Raw genomic sequence first — 20011 nt, 5'->3', positions numbered from 1 at the left:
CCTCAAGACTTGATTCTCCTTCTCTAATACCTCAAGTTTTGATTTATCATTTTTCTTTGAGGTATTCCTAGGCATATGTCTAGTAGTTTTGGGATTTCTACCTAGATTATCCTTAACCTTAGATGAGTTATTCCTAGGGTTGACATTTCTAGAGTTGTCCTTATTCAAGCTAACATGTTTAGCACCTAAGCACATATATTGATTTTTATAATTAACATGCTTATCATTATTAGCAATTGCAATCAAACTACTAGCATGTGTTCTATTTGAATTGCAAAAGTGAGCCTTAGAGATTACCTTAGGGTTTGCCTTAGCTCCCCCTATCGATGTGCTCGTCTTCTTGTCCTTGTGAGGTTGCCTCCCCTGGACATTGGCTCCGATAATGTCCCCTTCGCTTGCATTGGAAGCACACCACGTGCTCCTTGTTCTTGCGTATCGGGACTCCGGCTTCCTTGATCTTGGGCGCCGGTGGAGTCTTTCTAACCCTCTTTGGACATTTACTCTTGTAATGTCCAAATTCCCTACACTCAAAGCACATTATGTGTAATTTGCTAGAAATTAAAATGCTCGAGTTACCTAGGTTTGAGGATGGATGAAAGCTCTCTTCTTCATCCCTTCCGGAGGTAGAAGCTTCTTCTTCTTGCTCCGTACTTGAGGAAGAACTCTCCTCTTCTTCTTTAGATGTTGAGTGGCCCTCAACTTCTAAATCCACATCTCCATGAAGTGAGCTACTTAGCTCACTTGACTCCTCTTCATTACTTGAAGTGGAGCTCCCCTCATGGAACTTGGCCAAATTATTCCACAATTCCTTGGCATTGTTGTAACCACCTATCTTACACAATATATCGTTAGGTAATGAGAATTCAAATATTTTCATTACCTCGTCGTTGACTAGGGATTGGTGGACTTGTTCCTTGGTCCACTTCTTCTTCTCTAGGGTTTCTCCTTTCTTGTCCATCGGAGGCTTGAACCCTAATTGAACACAACTCCAATTTTCAAGGTTAGTCATAAGAAAATATTTCATTCTTACCTTCCAAAACGCGAAGTCGTCGCGATCGTAGAAAGGTGGAATTGTGATGTCTTCTCCGAGTTGATCCATCTCTAGCTCGTGCTCCCCCGGGTGTTGATCCAACGAAGAGCGACCTTGCTCTGATACCACTTGTTAGGATCCTTCGTACTCGGCTAGAGAGGGGGGTGTGAATAGCCGCCCCAAATCGCTCGTTTCTTCCTACAATTCGTTAGCGCAGCGGAAAAATAAACTAGAAACAAAAGGAAGAATATCAAACCTTAACACAGCTATGTACGAGGTTCGGAGATGATGCTCCTACTCCTCGGCGTGTCCGTAAGGTGGACGAACCCAATCAATCCGTCGGTGGATGAGTCCCCGGAAAACCGGCTAATAAAAACTCCTTCTGGGTGGAGAAACCTCGCCACACTTATTTGCAACAGCAAACAGGAGTACAAGTACAAAGAATAAGCAAGAAATACAATAAGAATACACAAGCACTCTACCAATCTTGCTTTCTCGTCGACTGGAGTCCAGATGAAGCAGCAGCAACAGCAGCTGTTCCAGTCGGGGAAGCTCACGCGAAGCTTTCGGAAGAACTCAACAGAGCTCTTATCGCAGCCCACAAATCTTCAGCAGAAGGGAGAAAAGAAGGAAGAAGGAGTTGTATACAGCAGCAGCCCTCGACCCCTTTATACCTGCGAAGAAGAAACAACGAAACAACGAAGAAACTAGCCGTTGCGTCGCAACGGCTAGAACCCTGATCGGTCTGTGGACCGATCAAACATCTGATCGGTCTACGACCGATCAGGAAAGAAGCTCGCTTGTTCCATCCTCGATCGGTCCATGGACCGATCGGACCTCTGATCGGTCCGGGACCGATCAGGCTTTCCTGATCGGTCCCGGACCGATCAGCCCCTCTTGCGCCTCGATCCTGTTCGGCTTCGCCCGATCGGTCACCGGACCGATCAGTTAACCCCTCTGGATCGGTACCCGATCTCACCGGACCGATCAGAATATTCTCGGTATCACTGGATCGATCACCAGATCGATCCAGCTCATGGTTTTCGCCCAAACCAAGTCCAAACCAACATCCGGTCAATCTTGACCTGTTGGTACATTGCGCCTAGCATCCGGTCACTCCCTTGACCTGCTAGGACTCCCCGCTAAGTGTCCGGTCAATCCCTTTGACCCACTTAGACTTTTCTCTCCGTACCAAGTATCGGGTCACTCCTATGACCTACTTGGACTTCCCATCACCAGATGTCCGATCACCCTCGATCCATCTGGATTTTCCTTTGCCCGGCTTCACTTACCAGGACTTTCACCTGGCTTCACTCACCAGGATTTCCACACTGCCTAACATCCCAGTTAGGACTTTCTCACTGCCTGGCTTCACTCACCAGGACTTTCCAACTGCCTAACATCCCAGTTAGGACTTTCCCACTGCCTGGCTTCACTCACCAGGACTTTCCACACTGCCTAACCTCCCAGTTAGGACTTTCCCACTGCCTGGCTTCACTCACCAGGACTTCTCCGTGCCAAGTCTCCATACTTGGACTTTTCCCGTGCCAAGTCTCCATACTTGGACTTTTCGCGTGTCAAGCTCCCTGCTTGGACTTTTCCAGTGCCAAGTCTCCATACTTGGACTTTTCCAGTGCCAAGCTCCCTGCTTGGACTTTTCCCGAATCAGATCAACCAGGTCAACCTTGACCTACGGTTGCACCAACAACCTCCCAAACATCTATTCTTGTCTCATATCAAGAATAGAACTCTCTCACGAGTGTCAAACATCAACATGCAACTCAACTAGGTCAACCTTGACCTAAGGTTGCACCGACAATCTTCCCAAGTCAAACATCAAAATACAACTCGAGTCAAGTCACCTCGAGTCGGGTCAACCAGGTCAACCTTGACCTAAGGTTGCACCAACAATCTTCCCAAGTCAAACATCAAAATACAACTCGAGTCAAGTCACCTTGAGTCGGGTCAACCAGGTCAACCTTGACCTAAGGTTGCACCAACAAAATATTCAACTCGCATCGTTGTATCCTTTAATCACAGCAGAATATTTTGTATAGCAGTCCATATTCACGAGTACCCCTCAAGTACCTCAGTACTCATATTATCCCTTTCCAGTGCTCAATACCGGGATTACTCGTATATCTACTCAATTTACTTATTGCGTAGGCTAAGTTTGGTTGTGTACAATTCATCAAGTATATCAGACTTTCAAACACTCGAGAGTACTCTATTTGAGAGATACTTTCTCCTTGATTTTTTGATAGATGTTAACTCGTATCTATCAACGTTTATGCTAACGTAGTATCACCCTTGGTGAATTTCTCAAGAATCTTATCCACATAATAGAACTGACTAAGAACAAGTCCTTCTATTATTCTAAGAATTTTGATTCCTAGAATTACATCAGTTAGGCTCATGTCTTTCATGTCAAATCTTGAGTTCAACATATTTTAGTGGATTTGATTAATTTATTATTACTCTCAATGATAAGTATGTCATCTACATAAAGGCACAAGATAGCATAGTCATTCTCTGTCTTTTATATAACCACATTTATCGCATTCATTGATCTTGAATCTACATTCCTTCACGACATTATCAAATTTCTCATGTCACTATTTTGGTACTTGTTTCAAGTCATATAATGACTTCACCAATCTACAAACCTTATTTTTTCAGTCCTGGCATAGAAAATCCTTCAAGTTGCTGCATGTAGATTTCCTTTTCTAAATTCTTGTTTGGAAAGGTTATCTTTACATCCATCTGATGTATTTTTAGGTTCTACAGAGAGGCAATAGTAACAACACTCTAATGAAAGTTATTCTCGACACCGGAGAATATATATCAAAGTAATCAAGGTCTTCTCGTTGTCAGTATCCTTTGATTACCAATTTAGCCTTGTACTTATCAATTGTGCCATCTGATTTCATTTTCTTCTTGAAGATCCACTTGCAACCTATTGGTTTACTTCCCGAAGGAAGATCCATAAGTTTCCAAGTGTGATTTTGTAAGATAGATTCTATCTCATATATAATTGTCCCTCTCCAGTGAAGCTTACTGCTTCTGAGTAACTGTGGGGCTCACTTTCTAACATGAAAGTGATAAAATTCATTCCATAGGATTTTTTTCACCCAAGCTCTTTTTCTCGGTCTAAGCTCAACCTCGACTGGTTCCTCATAATCTTCTTCTTGTGTTTCATATGCCCACATTGAGGAGCTAGCATCCTTTCGAGTCTTATACGGAAACATATGGTTGAAGAATGAGGCATTTCTTGATTCTATTATCGAGTTCTTGTGTATATCTAGTATTTATGACTTATATACAAAAAAGTGATACACACCGCTGTTATGTGCATATCTAATAAATATGCAATCAATAATTTTTAGTCCTATCTTAATCCTTTTTGGATCAGACATCAAAATTTTGACAAGACACCCCTACATTCATAAATATTTATAGGACAGTTGTCTTCCATTCCACAATTCATAAGGACTCTTATTTATTTTCTTTCGGTGCATCTTATTTAAAAAGTAATTAGTTGTTAACACAGCTTCCCCCACATGAACTCCGACAGTTCAGAGTTTAATAGAAGAACATTCATTATCTCCTTTAGAGTGCAGCTCTTTCGCTCAACAACATCATTTTGTTAAGGTGTATAAGGAGCTGTTGTTTCATGTTTGATCTTATGTTCAACACACAACTTAGCGAATGGTGATACATATTCACCACCTCGGTCATTTAGAACTACCTTAATTTTTTTATTAAGGTAGGTTTAAACCTCATTCTTATAGAGAGTGAATTTCTCTACAGCTTTATCTTTATTTTTGAGAAGATACATATAACAGTATTTTGTGTTATCATATATAAAAATGATAACGTATGTATTTCCATCACGTGTTGGTGCACCTTTGAGATCGCACACGTCGGTGTGAATTAACCTAAGCGGTTCTTTTTTTCTCTTAATATATTGAAAGGATGACCTAGTCAATTTCACTTTAACATAAGTCTCACACTTGTGTTTTAAGTCAAGGTGGAATGTAGGCATGTTTTGCATATTTATTAATATAGGCAACACATCATAGTTAATATGTCCTAGTCTATCCTACCACAAATATGAAGACTCATGCATATAAGTAGAAGAGCTTTTATCTTTATTTATCTTAGGCTCAATGGTCATTACATTGAGCTTGAACAACCCATCAGATACATAGTTCATTCCTACAAACATTTCATTCTTGGATAGTACAACTCTATCTGACTAAAAAATAATACGAAAGAGTAGTTTTTTTAACTAAAAAGATTTTTTTAAAAAAAACTAATAAAGTAGGGGTGAATCTAGGATTTCAAGTTTGTGGGGGCATATAACGAAAAGCATCTACTCCTTTGAACCCAGAACCTACCCGAAGCCACTTATCAAGGACCTAAGTATAATCTTAAATACTTGAATGATTAAAAAAAAAGAAAAAGAATGATCAAAGCCTAAATTAGCATTCATAGTCCCTAATACAGAAATCTAATAGCATAATATAATCACTACCTGAATATTAAAGGAATTTATCATATTTGTTTTAAACAAATGAATAGCAGTATGGTTAATTGTAAATTAGTCTCATAGTCAAAGAACAAACTATGATTGGTTGAATGCATGAGCAATTACGGAAATATTTTTACATCAAACTATTGGCAGTATTGTGAAGGTCCAAAAAAACCCGACTACTACCGGTCCATATACTGTGAGGTGAGTAATGCACATTAAGTTTCCTAGTATAAGGCCTTATTAGGTAGATCAATGTCATAGAGTAATTGTTACATATGTTTATTATAAGGAATATTCCTCTAAATATCCTAACTAATACAGTATTAGAGGATAGTTTAAAGGAAAAAAGTCATAATAACAACATCCTAATTTTCACCATAATTCAAGTGTGATCAAAGCAATGCCTTTGTCTTTACTGTAACATTACATTGTTGATCCTTACCACAGACTTCTTCACTGCACACACATCACAGATCCACATGTTGAATATGTTGATCTTACATATATTCAAGAAAGTTTTTCTATAATGGAGCAATGGGTCAATTCCCGTCGGGCGTATGCCCTCAAGAAAAAAAAAATCCATCTCACCCTCGAGTCACTTGGTCGTTGGCTATAAGTTTACTTTGTGATTTACCTCCCTTCACATAACCTAGAGATGAGCTATAAGGAATGCCTGGGATGAGCATAATCACCTATTTTGAAAGCTATTCATTCCTTGGCATTGTGATGAAGTGTGGAAAAGGAAACAATCAAAATTCTTTTACTTAGATGGAGTTGCAAATTGCAAGGGTAACTTGAATAAAAAAGAGTTGCTAACCTTAATTGCAGCCATTAGACGTTTTCTATTGTTGCATTAACAATTTTGCTAAATTCTTCCTTGCAAGAACTAGTACAAATTTCAAAGTCAGAATCACAATGACCTACCAGTAATTGTTCTCTAATACTAATAGAAACCTGACCCTATATTCTAGTTGCTATTCTTGTATAGTTGTGTGATGCTACTCTCAAAATCTATAAATTATTGTCAAAATGAAACATGTTTAGTTGTATATAAAGATCTATTATGCAGAAACATGAAGTTAATGTGGATTCAATTAAGTATCAAATACAATTCTCTAACTAAAAGGAATTTGGTATTTTTAAAATATTTGAGTCTTCAATGATAGCTTCTATACTCACATTTCTAGCAATTTCTCTCTCAATATATATTCTGTAGTAGCAGTGTAAAGTGAAAGAGTGAGCACAAGTACGATCACTCTAAAAATGATATTGTATGTAACTAATGACTTGTTAGTCTTCATCAACCATTGCCATAATTTTGAAATAGTTGATAGATTTTTGTAATCAGACTCTTTGACTATATTATACTCATAATGCTTTAATTGCATCTCCAATTGCTCTTTTTCATCTCTTGTAAAAGCTTGAGCATAAAATTTTTCAACTAATTTACGTATATCCACAACTCTAAAAGACTCCATCGCATTTTGAGGATTTAAGACATTTCTAAGAATGATCAATTTCATAGCATCATCACTAAAGTGCCCATTAATTTCTTATAACTATGAATCTATCGAAGCATAAAAGAAGTTTACTTGATAATGATGCTCAATGGTAAAATTGACTTGACGAGCGCGAGCTTGACATCATCTATTAATATACAGAGCATTGAAATTAGGAATGCTAATCTTTGGAAGTTCACAAAAAGATTTCACTTTTATAAGTCAATCATTCCACTTATTATCCCTCATCTGTTGAAGTAAATTCTTGATAAATAATACAAGCTCTATTGCATTTATAATATCATGTGACTTACTTTGTAAAGCCTAACAAAGGATATCTATGATCCCCATAATCTCTTTCATAAGATGCAAGATGAATGTAAAAAAAAAAAGTCATTTCCTCATAAACAGATGTTGCATCTGCTCATTGAGAAGGAAGCTCATCATCCGTAACCTTGACCATTACCATACACAATGCTCTAAACTTCTTAATTCGGCCTTTCAACGATCTCCAATGAGAACATCAATGTGTATCAACAGCTCATTATAAAGTACATATCTGATTAAATTCACACCTTATCTCAAGTTCATTAATAACAATCAAATGTGCAATGTCATTCACATCAGCATTCTTTAATTCATCATTATACTTACATGAAAAACTAATAATATTAACTATAAAAGTTAATCTATCAAAAAATTGATGAATAAGTGTCACATTTTTTTTCTACAACTAAAGCCAATTATAACTTATAATCAAAGTAATGAACATAATAAGCACTCCTTCAATCTATTATAATCAAAGCTTGTAATCCATTAAATTCGCTCCTCATATTACTAGCATCATCAGAGCCTTGAGTTAATATTTTGAACATCCAAATTGTAATAAGCCAAAGCAAAATATATAACTTCCTTTAAAGTCAAAGTCACAGTATCAAATACATGAACAAACCCAAAAAAGCATTCTTGAATGAATCCATTAGTATCCATGAACCTTAATACTATAAACATTTGCTCTCTTTTTGACTCATCTCGAACTTCATCAACAATTATACAATACTTGACAACTCCAATTTCTTGACGAATTATATTTTTCTCCTAGGTGGAGAAACCTTACAAAAAAGAATATAAAAAGTTTAAGCGCAATAAAACAAATAAGGCAACACTAAAACAAATAAAAATATTACTCTAGGTGTTGTCGATCAAAAATGAAATGCAAGTCATAGCATATCACAGCACAAAAGGCGAAGGAGCACTTAGAGCACGAGTATAAGGGATTAAGAGATGAGTGAATGAGTGATTTTCAAGATCTGCCTCAAAAATCCTTATATAGGACTCCATCGATAACCTGGAGCCTTCCCGGTGCCTGCAAAGGTGCTGACGTGGCTACAATTTCTACCCGTAAGATAACATTAATGAAACTCTCTTGTCACCCATGCAGCCTTCGGTCGCTTGGGTAGGGGTCAATCTTCATTTGACCGTCTTGTTTGGATTGCTACTAGTGTCATCTCTCAGTCGCTTGGAAGCTGTTCCGGTTGCTCATATGCTCCGGTTGCTCATATGCTCCGGTTACCCCCAACCTAGCTACAATCGCCTAGACCCTCTGAAATCTTTTCGTCAAGAGTTATCACCAGTCAGTCTTCTCCTAACTTCATCTGATTGCCTAAAATCGTTAAACATGCTTCCCTACAGTTGTTACACGTCATGAGAAGGGTATAAAATTACTTGCACATACATTGGATATAGATGTTCAGCCTCCAGCCGACTCATCTAGAGTAAGTTGCCAAGCCACAACACCCAACTACTTCCAGTTGGACTTATTTGCCAAGTCTTTATCTTCCAGCTTACTCCACCTAGACTTGAGTCGCCTAACACCCAACTAGAAATTTGTCAGCCAAGATTTAACCACTTGGACTTGATTTGCCTAACCTCTAGCTAAAAATTTTATCTACCAAGCCTTAATCACTTGGACTTAATTCACCTAGCGTCTAGTAGGAATTTATCTACTAAAGCTTAATCACTTGGACTTGAGTCACCTACCCTCCAACTAGAAATTTGTCTACTTGGTCTCAACCAAAAGTTAATTCATGCCTGACTTTCAATTAGGACTTTTGATGTCTAGATCCACTAGGACTTAGTCACTACCTGATTCACATTCAAAAATTTAACACTATCAATTTTCCTGCACCTGGAAAATTAACACAACTGGTTAGATCATAACTAACCTAACTTTAATTTAACCTTAGTCATATATCAAAACTTTGAATTAAATGTTGTGCACCTAGCACTATCAATCTCACTCTTTTTGATAATATGAAAACTAAGTTAAAGTTAATAATCAATAATAAAAAAATTAGTGAGAATTTTAAATTTATATTCAATGTATGAAAGAAGATAGAGTTAGTATAGTCATACATGAATATAATAAATGAATAAGTAACTTTCCTTAATTATTTCTCCCTCTTAATCAGATAAGGAATTAAATATGAATGTTAATAAACATTTGATTGTTATCTATTCTTTTGTCTCTCTCCCCATTTTTCATATATAAAAAAGGGGTTAAACTGCAAATGAATAATGGCATAACAAATAAAGCATTGCTCCTCCTTAATCAAATAATACTGGACTCTAATAAGATTAAACTAAAGCAAAATACAAACCAAGCTAGTAATGAACAGTAGAATCCAAGTCAAATCAAACTAATAATCAATCATAGTTAAAAGTAAATTGTAAGGATAGTTAAGCAACTATAATAAAATCAAACATAAGTCAAGTGTAAGTCTAGATCTAAAATACTACAGAAGTAGCAGAACTCAAAATACTATAGATCCAAAAACAAGTCAACCATAAGTCAAAGAGAGTCAAGATAAGTCCACTAAGCAAGTAAGTTGGGATAAGTCTAATCAAAAGGAGGAAGAGATTGGCTTGAATACTGGGTCCTCATCATGCCCATCATTTCTCATATCTGGCCCTAGTATCTCGAGACTTAGGAGCGAATGTCTCCTCGAGTCAAGTGACTCAATTCTCTAATATCAACGAAGATGGAGGTGTTAGAGGAGCTGGAAGAACAACCCGTATCTGGTTAAAGCCTTGTCCTCCTTAATCAAATAATATTGGAGTTTAATAAGATTACACTTAAAGCAAAATACAAACCAAGCTAGTAATGAACAGTGAAATCCAAGTCAAGTCAAACTAATAATTCAATCATAGTTAAAGGTAAATTGTAAGTCATATGCATAGTTAAGCAACTATAATAAAATCAAACATAAGTCAACAATAAGTCAAATGTCTAGATCCAAAATACGATAAAAGTAGCACAAGTCAAAATACTACAGATAAAAAAAAACAAGTCAACCATAAGTCAAAGAGAGGCAAGATAAGTCTACTAAGCAAGTAAGTTGGGAAAGTCTTATCAGAAGGAGGAAGAGGAGGTTGGCTTGAATACTGGGTTCTCATCATGTCCATCATTTCTTGTATCAGGGCCCTCGTATCTCGAGACTCATAAGCGAATGTCTCCTCGAGTCAAGTGACTCGATCCTCTAATGTCAACAGAGGTGAAGGTGTTAGAGGAGCTGGAAGATCAGCCTATATCTAGTCAAGGTCAACCTCGAACTCAGTTATGATGTCATCAATATCTGGAGATTGAGGGGAAGTGTTCCTCCCATCCTTCCAAACTAGAATGTTCTCCTTGAGGAGTATCTTAACTAATGTGAAGTTCCTAAGTCCTATATGATCAAACTCGATCAATGGTTCTAGAAACATCAATCCTTAGTAAGGCAAAAAGATGAGTCAAATGTGACAATATGACATATGAACTCGATGACTAGTGGATATGTTGGAGTGATAGACAATGGATCGAAAAATCTTCAGACTAAAATTGATGTCCAATCGTTGATGGGCAAGATGCACATGCAGATGACTTTGTACAACACAGTCTTTAACTTTGAGTTGGCCAGAGTTGAATTTGAAGGCAGTCGGAGTCTACCCACCACCTAATAGATAGTGTAGATATGGTCTAGAGTGATGTCAGAATGAAGCTCAGTAAAAGATGGAGTAGGACATGGAAAACAATATAACTAGAGGCAAAGGGGCGCAACTTGAGTCGGTCCCTAATCAGATTGGGTGTGAAGACGATGTCACGACCTCCAACTCTAGAAGAAAAGGTAAGATGATCTACCTTAGCCAAGTTATTATAAAACTCGGCACACAAATTGATATTTACTAGTTGAATGCAATAAATAAATGTGAAAATACCATAGTAGACTATGATTTATAGAATGTTAGGGCAGTGATATGTGAAGAACTTCCTACCTAGATATTTAGAAGGCATAGGTGAATATGTATGCTCATGAAATCTACATCGATAGTCCTCAGAGAGAAATCTCAAGTCAGCTGAAGGATGCTCGAGAGTGTTGGGCTTAGTGGCTCTATGTCTTGGTCTAACAATATTTACAATCGGCAAATAAGCAAGATATATTTGTGTAAAGGAATGATAAAAACTTGAAATAGCATGGTAAAAACATACTGAGGCATGATGAAAGAGAAGAAAACTCAAACTCAAGCTAGAATGAGGAGTTGAAGATGGACCTGAGATAGACGCAAAACGAAGTTATAGGGAGGAGAAAGAGATTTTCGAATGGACTTGCGGGAGTGGCCCTATGGTCACTTATATAAAGACTGTTATTAATATTGACATATACTAATTGCACTGAAATTATTAGAGTGAAAAATACTATAAGCTCATTATTTAATTAAAGCCAAGAACAAAATCAAGCAAGATAGTAAAACATAAGTAAAAGCATATAAATGGATGCCTCTTTACGAGATACCAAATACAACATTACAGTTTACTCTTTACTCTAAAATATAATTTGTTAATGATACTCTCTAATATAACTTAAACTTTAATTGGTCATATAATGTGTCATTCTTTGAGCTAGCACATTATGAACATAATTAGACACTTTAGTTCTTTAGTTGTAAGATTGACCGACATATTTTGTGTATGATCTGAATAAAAAATAAAAATTTATTCTTTAGTTGTAAGTTGTCTTGAACATATATCTTAGCATAGATATATGTCTATTTACACAAAATGCATTAGACCTATTTAAGGTGCATTCCTTTACACCGACACTAGGGGTGTAATCGAGCCAAGCCGAACCGAACTCTTGAATGTTTGAGTTTGGCTCGTTTATAATCGAGCTGAGCTCGAGCTTTATTTAAAGAATATATTCATGGCTCACAAGCTTATTCGAGCTTTTATCGAGCCTAAACGAACTTAATAAATATAAATTATAAATTTAAATATTCATTAAAAACTAAATTATATATTTAGAGAAAATTATAATATTCTTATTAAAATTTATAATTTTATTCTAATAAATAAATTAATATATTTGTCTATATGTTTCATAAGTAGAGTGTAAAATCTTTAAATTTAATATCAAAACTATTAGTTTTTTATTTAAAAGTTGATTCATGAGCTTAACGAACATGTTCACGAGCTAATGAGCCGAATATTGTGAAGCTTGAGCTTGATTTGTTTATCTTAACGAGCCTCATTAAATGAGTTCAAACGAATTTTTATTGAATGGAGCCTCGAATAGCTCATGAGCGACTTAGTTCATTTATACCCCTAGTCGACACAATAGTTCAATTTAGTGACATATGTGTAAATTGACCTAAGAAATCCCTAGGAACTTTAATCAAATAGATCAACATTTGATTAAGAAATAGTCTTACCAATTGATTGATATCATAGTATCAATCAATCGATTATCATAATCGATTTAAAAGCCTATTGTATATGACTTTACGACCATTAATAGATTGAAGGTGTGTGTCAATCGATTGGTATCACCAATCGATCCCGCTAGTCAATTACACAATACAAATATCAATCTATTGTTGAATCATGGCAATCGATCGGTTGTCACCAATCGATCCGCTAGTCGATCCTAGAGCCATGTGCTCAATTTTAGTATTGGCAATTCATCAATTGGTAACTTTAGTCGATTATCCTGATCTATTACAATTGATTTTGTCCCCGATTTCAAAATTATCAATCGGTTGATGTAAAACGTCGATCGATTAGTAACTTTAATCGATCAAGATGATCGCTAAAAATCGATTCTCTTCGACTTCAAGGCACTCAATTGATTGGCAAAATTGGCCAATCAATTGGTAGCTGCAGTGGATCCGGCCATTCAATCAAAATCGATTTTGTGCCCAACTCTTCAACTAGTATTTGATTAGTGTATGATGCCAATCGATTACTAGAAGCAGTCGTATAGGAATCAGTTGAATTAGTTGACTTGGCCACTTGATTCTCATCGATTCTGTTAGCTAATTTTGGCTTGGCAATCGATTGCCAGAGCAAGATAATTAATTGAGTCATCCCAATTTGAATAAAATTAAATTAAACACGACGGCTTTCTATGAAAATAACAGCTAGTTTCTGTCAGTCTTCATGTTCTTTGTGAAATACGAAAATAGGAAAAAGAAGTCTATCTTAGGTTTTCTTTTACAAGATTTTTGACGATCAAATATTAGTAAAATCTTAAACTAGCATAAAAACCATCTATCAACAAAAAAACCTTACTTCAGTATCGTACATTAGGATGAAACAACAAGATCATTCTGATACCACTTATTAGAAATTGTGATTTTCTAATCCTCATGAATTCTAGAAGCCATAAAGAACTCAAAACAGAGAAAAACAATTTTAAGCATGAGATTTAGTTTCGTCAGAAAGCATGGCATAGCGAAATAAAAGCATAAACTGCACTAACGACGATTGAACTTGAATGCAGTGGAAGAAACATCATTGTAGAGCATCGTCTAAAATCCGAAGCCTTGTGAAAGAAGAAGAGGAAGCACAGTGATATATAGTCTTCCTTCGGAATTAAGGTCACGGTGTTGCACTTTTTACATCATTGGGAAAACAAAAATACAATCAATCTCTAATCCAATGAGGACCTCACCCTTAAAAAAAGATTTCACATTTGTTATCAACCCATAATGAATCGAGCTAAGATATTTTACACATCTAACCCATGTCCAGTAAACTGAAACCCAATAAACTAGACTTGGATCATTTAAACGGTTCCGTTCATATTCGCATATATAAATTATAAATAAGTCCACTTAAAAGAGATAAAATCCAACACTTTATGTTTTTTTTTTTGTCGTGTAATCCCTCAAATATCTCATTTCATCCCTCTTAAAAATTCAACAAACTTTAAACCACTACCAAGTCAATCAACCTGATCATCCTAAGTTAGCTCCATGAGCTACTCCAATACCAACTTTAAAATTTTTCATCATATAATCCCTCATGTGATCTACAAATTCCATTGACTTTTAATTAGTCACATCATCATCATCTTACAAATTCTTAGACTTCTAATTAGTCACTCCATCACCATCCACACTCCACCTGATCAAGTCTCGTGTAATTTTCCCACAAGTTCCATTCCGCAGGTGCCATTTGCATCCTACAAGTTTGACTCAATGTACATATTAAGGAAGCGTTTGGTTAAATGATGGAAATAATTATGAGTATGGATTTAATAATAGGATAGAATGAAAATAGAAATGAAAATGAAACCCATCGTCAAGTTATATGAATTTGGTTGATTCCTATAAATCTAATAATTATTCCCAAAATATTATTCCCAAACCCACAATCCAAACACTATCTTTTACTATCATTCCATTTTCTCATTCTCAAACTCATCAACCAAATACCCCCTAAATTTATATACAAAATTTAACTTAATACTTCAAAATCCATATATCATAGACTGTACTAATATCATTGCCCTACTAATACATCCAATTAACCAGCTTAATCTAAATTAATTAAGTCATGACACATTAAAATACATCTTAAAGTCGACCAGTGCATGCTGAGACTACTAATTTTGCCTGTCCAGACTTTTAAGCTGAAAATAGTCAAGTAGCCCCTGCAGTAGTAGATACATCACACTATACATCGAGAGATACATTTTATATATGATGAAGGTACTTAATTATTAGCTTCTCCAAAACCCTCAGCACTTACCTGCTGCGGCTATGGCTGCTAGCTACTAACTGCTAATTAAATTAATTGTACATGCCAATGCTAGCCACAAGAACGGATGCAGGACTCGTGCAGTCGTCGTCGTGTTCTGCTTCTCCTGCTGCGGCGGCGGCCTTGCAAGTGTCGAATCTCCACGCCAAGAGATAGTCGTTCGACTCGCAAAAGAGGCGGATCACGCTGCATGGCGCCGTCACGCAATTCTTCCTTCCGTTGCACGCCCACTCGATCCTCGCCCTGCACGAGAACCCCGCCGCTGTCTTGGGCATCGCTGACTCTTCCACGTCCAGCATCACCTCCCCGCTGATCCTCCTTGGCCGCCGCCTCGTCGCAGCTGGCCCACGCCCTACGTCCACGCCCATCACCATCGCGTCGATCCAGGGGCACTCCGGTTGCCCTACCATCTCCCTGTACGCCGAGTTCACCAGCCGCACCCGGTTCCGCCAGTCGGACACCACCGCCGGCAGCGCGTCCGATTCCACCTCGGCCTCTACCTCCTCGCGCCGCCGGGCGAGGGGAGCAGGGGCAGTCTCGGCTTCGACGCGTCGGCTGATGCGCGTCACGCTGATGCTGGAACCCACAGGGCGCAGCGGCTGCGGCGCGATCACCTTCGGCTGATCCTGCAGCTTCTGGAGCAGGTCCTGCTCCACCAGTGGCGGCGCGCCGTCATCGAACGAACGAGGTCGGAGGCAGAGGGTCAGGAGCTCATCGGCACTCTTCTCCGGCTCCACGCGGGGAAAGGGAACCGCCGGAGCCGGGCGGTTATACGAAGACGGCGGCACGGCGGCCGGTAGGAGCGGGAAGATGGTCCTCTGCCTCTTGTTAGAGGGAGCGCCGAGGTGTCCTCTGCCGCGCTTACGGGAGCGACAGGGACGGGGAACGCAGCGGTAGAAGGAGCTCGAGGCGGCATTTTCCGTGGGAGAGGGGGCATCCGGCGGCAGTGGGGGAGGATGGGAGGGTCTGGGGGCGATGGGGCGGAACCTGGCCAAGATTTCGTGGGTCTTGGCCATCGCCGTGTGTACGGGGTCAAGCATGGCCGCGATGTGCCGTGACGGTGACAATGGGAGTAGCGGGGGTTATAGAGAGGGAAGAAGCCAATGGGCTGGGGGCAACAGAAGGAGCGGAGGCGGTGGCACGTGGGCTGGTGATGTGGTACGTGGAGTGGTGGGTCGGGTGAGGGAGACACGTAGGGGGCGCTCGCGCTGTCGTCCGGCGTTGGAATTGGAAAGGGAAAGGAGAAGGGGAATGGGAAGGGGAAAGGATTTTGGTTGGTTGGGACTCAGGAATGGCGTGACATTTATCTGGCGCGGAGGAGAAGTGCCAATCAGAAACGGGCAAGTGGCTGCGCGGCGTAGCATGCGGCCCGCACAGGTGGTGGTAGGCGCAACCGGGTGGGCTCGGCGGTTTTGAACGACAGGTGACGTGGAGACGACGCGCCCGAGGTCGTGTGCATGGAGGAGGGGCGGTTGTGGGTTGTCGAGTGGCGGGGCATGAGCAGCGAAGAGACCGGAGGAGAAGACGGCGAGTTGGGTCGGCGGTCTGCGAGAGATGTCAGAGGCAACGAAGGGGCATTCGGGCGGCGAGCCGCGTGTCGGACAGGGAATTTGCGGGGGACGGGTTGATTTTCCGAAACGGGGACAACATGGGAATTTGTTATAATGTTTAAAAGGTACATTTATTTTAAATAATATATAAACATCAATTTATTTTTTAAAAAATTAATTACTATTTTAAATTTTATATTTTTAAAAGTTAAAAATCAATTCTAATAAAATAATTGATTTATTTAAAATTTAATAAAGTGAATAATTTATTTTAAATTTTAAAAATATTATAGAATAATTTATAAAAATATTTTATATATATATATTCATTTTACCCTTATATAAAAATTAATACATTGTATTCAACAATTTTTCTCTTTCATATTTACTCTTTTCTTTTCTCTCTTTTTTACATGCATAAAATAATCACTATGGTACGTTATCAATAAACTATATCAATTTCTAACTGGTGTTAAATATCAATTAATTATCTCTGTTAAAATACTCCGACGAGTTAGAGGAAGGGTGATTAGCTCAAATCGCTTCTTCAATAATTTGTTGCAGCGGATAATCGAAACAAAGATTCTACAATGCTAACGCCCTTAATTTTATTTGGTATCCACTTCCTTGAAGTAAATAATCCAAAGGTCCACTCCTCCTTACTCACAGATACACTATGAAACCCTTCTTTGTGAAGACGGAAAAGCCTCGTACAAACTCAACCATAAAAGTACACAAGAGAATACAACAATAGATGTAACAAGAATAAGTAAATGAATACAACAATATGAAACATTGCTCTTGATCTCTTGTTAATCTAGAAACACCTCTTGTAGACACAAAAGTACAACAACACTTCACCCTGAATCCTCCAAGAATCAATAGTGAGTAATGGAGAAGTGTGCTTGAATATTTGTAGTCGACTTTATATCCAGTGGATTAGGGTTTCCAATCGATTGATCTTACCTCTAATCGATTGCCACATCAGATCAGAGTGCATCCAGCCATCCAAACCTCGCAACAGTTCTTTTCTTCGTCACTCAATCGATTAGCCAATCGATTATGGGTCTTCTTAATCGATCACCCAATCGATTACAAAACCTTCTATTCGCTCGCGAGCTACTTCCAATTGATTATCCAATCGATCAAAAAGCTTCAATCGATCATCTTATCGATTCAGAAGCTCTCTATTCGTTTGTAACCAAGCTTAATCGATTAGCAAATCAATTAAGCCTCTCGTGATATCGTCAATTGATTATAATTCATCCCAATTGATTCAGCATTGTGTAATGCACCGTGCTTCCCGAAAACTACCTTCCAATGGATCACATGATCGATTGAGCCCAAGGTAATCGATCACTTGATCGATTCACCATGCACTTTGTGAAGAAATGCACCCAATTGATCAGCTAATCGATTGACACAGGTCTCAATCAATCACCTGATCAATTACCCAACCCTAACTTGTTTAACCCAAGTATAGGGTTCCCTTGTCCAATCTCCGGTCAACCATGTCCTATTGGGACATCTCCACAAGTGTCTAATCAACCTTTTGATCTACTTGGACTTTGTCAACTTTTCGTTGGACTTCTGATCATCAAGTGTGGTCCTCCTTGATCCACTTAGATTTTCCTCTTTCTTAACTGCAGTTAGGACTTGTCCTTACCAACGAGTGGTCCCCCTTGACCAACTTAGACTTCCCTTTACCTAATCACAGTTAGAGTTTTCCTTTGTCAACGTGTGATCATCCTTGATCCACTTGGACTTTCCTTGCCAACATGCAGTCCTTCTTGATCCACTTAGATTTTCTTTTGCCTAACGATAGTTAGGACTTTCCTTTGCCAACGTACGATTCTCCTTGATTCACTTGGATTTTTTTTGCTAATGTACGGTCCTCATTGACCCATTTAGACTTTCCGTTGCCTATCCACAGTTAGGACTTTCCTTGTCAACGTGCGGTCCTCCTTGATCCACTTGGACTTTTCTTGTCAATGTGTGATCCTCCCTGACCCACTTAGACTTTCCCTTTGCCTAACTCTCAAGTTAAGACTTATCTTGCCTAACCTCCGTTTAGGTTTACTAGTCAAGTATCGGTCCTCCTTAATATACTTGACCTTTCTTACATATTATCCAATAACATATTGTTTAAACATCGAAATTCAAGCTCAAATCCACTCGAGCTTAGTCAAATTGGTTAACCTTGACTCAAGAAACGATTGCACCAATAATCTCTTCCTTTTTGATATTTGATAATATGTTTAAGTTACGTTCACCCATATTAGCCCAACTCCAACTTCATCCCATGCTCAAAGCATAATATGGATTTCTAACTTAAACTCCACATTTTCTCTCCCTTTGATATATATCAAAAACTCTTCCTCTTAAGAATCAATTTTCTCAAAGAAACACAATGAAAGTTTCATACCTTTCATTGTATCCTATGCTCACCCTTGAGTATATATCGCATGCGCAACCTTGAGCCTATGCTCACCCTTGAACATATATTGTATACTCACCCTAGAGCACCCATACATCTACAAAAGATTTCCAATCTTCCATTGTTTCCAATGCTCATCCTTGAGCTAGAACTCATAACAATGAAACTTCTCAACCTTCCATTGTTTTCTTATCTAAATCATGTATTTTAAGGAGAAACTCCTCCTCAAAACATGTCCTAAACTTCTATCATTGCACCAATAATGACTTGAAATTCCTAAACTTTTAAGAAACCTAGAATTAAAGTTTTGAGATTCAAAATTCAATTTTGAAACTATACCTCCTCCTAAACTCTAAGTTGATCTCCTTTAACCATTCCTTTCTTATTTTCATCAAGAAAACTACCCTTAATACTTATAAATGTATTTCTTAAGGTTAGGGATGGTTAACATGACTAAACGAGGTTAAATGGACTGAAATCAGACCTTTTCAGCCAAAATCAGTCTTTTCAATCGATTAATGTTGAATTTCAATCAATTGAAGCCACCTTAGTTGATCGATTCATCGATCACTTGATCGATTTCGTGAGCCTCTGTGCTTGCGGAAAACTCACTTCAACCGATCACCGAATCGATTGAGTAGTCTCAATCGATTACTAGTTTCTGATTTTCTAAAATAAATTTTAGACCTAATTTTAAAAAACCCTAGATAATTCTATGATTATCGAAAAGTCACGAAATTTTATGTAGATATTATTTATATCATATAGTATCAGGTAAAAATAGTTTTCTATGAAAATAACTCTTATTTTAAAAGATTGACACAAACTTGGAAATCATTGAAAAACTTTAATGCTTCACTATATTTTGTGTCCAACTAATC

General features: G+C 38.1%; 1 protein-coding gene across 1 annotated transcript; it reads right to left on the bottom strand.

Annotated features, from left to right (window-relative positions):
- Nucleotides 1-14909: 14909 nt before the first annotated feature.
- Nucleotides 14910-16731, bottom strand: LOC122039897. Its single transcript, XM_042599313.1, has one exon. It carries the CDS (start codon nt 16181-16183, stop codon nt 15176-15178), a length of 1008 nt encoding a protein of 335 aa, XP_042455247.1. The 5' UTR covers nt 16184-16731; the 3' UTR covers nt 14910-15175.
- Nucleotides 16732-20011: the final 3280 nt, after the last annotated feature.

The sequence above is a fragment of the Zingiber officinale genome, chromosome 2A, assembly GCF_018446385.1.
Source record: "Zingiber officinale cultivar Zhangliang chromosome 2A, Zo_v1.1, whole genome shotgun sequence".
Classification (NCBI taxonomy): domain Eukaryota; kingdom Viridiplantae; phylum Streptophyta; class Magnoliopsida; order Zingiberales; family Zingiberaceae; genus Zingiber; species Zingiber officinale.
This window is presented reverse-complemented; position numbering and strand designations above follow the sequence as displayed.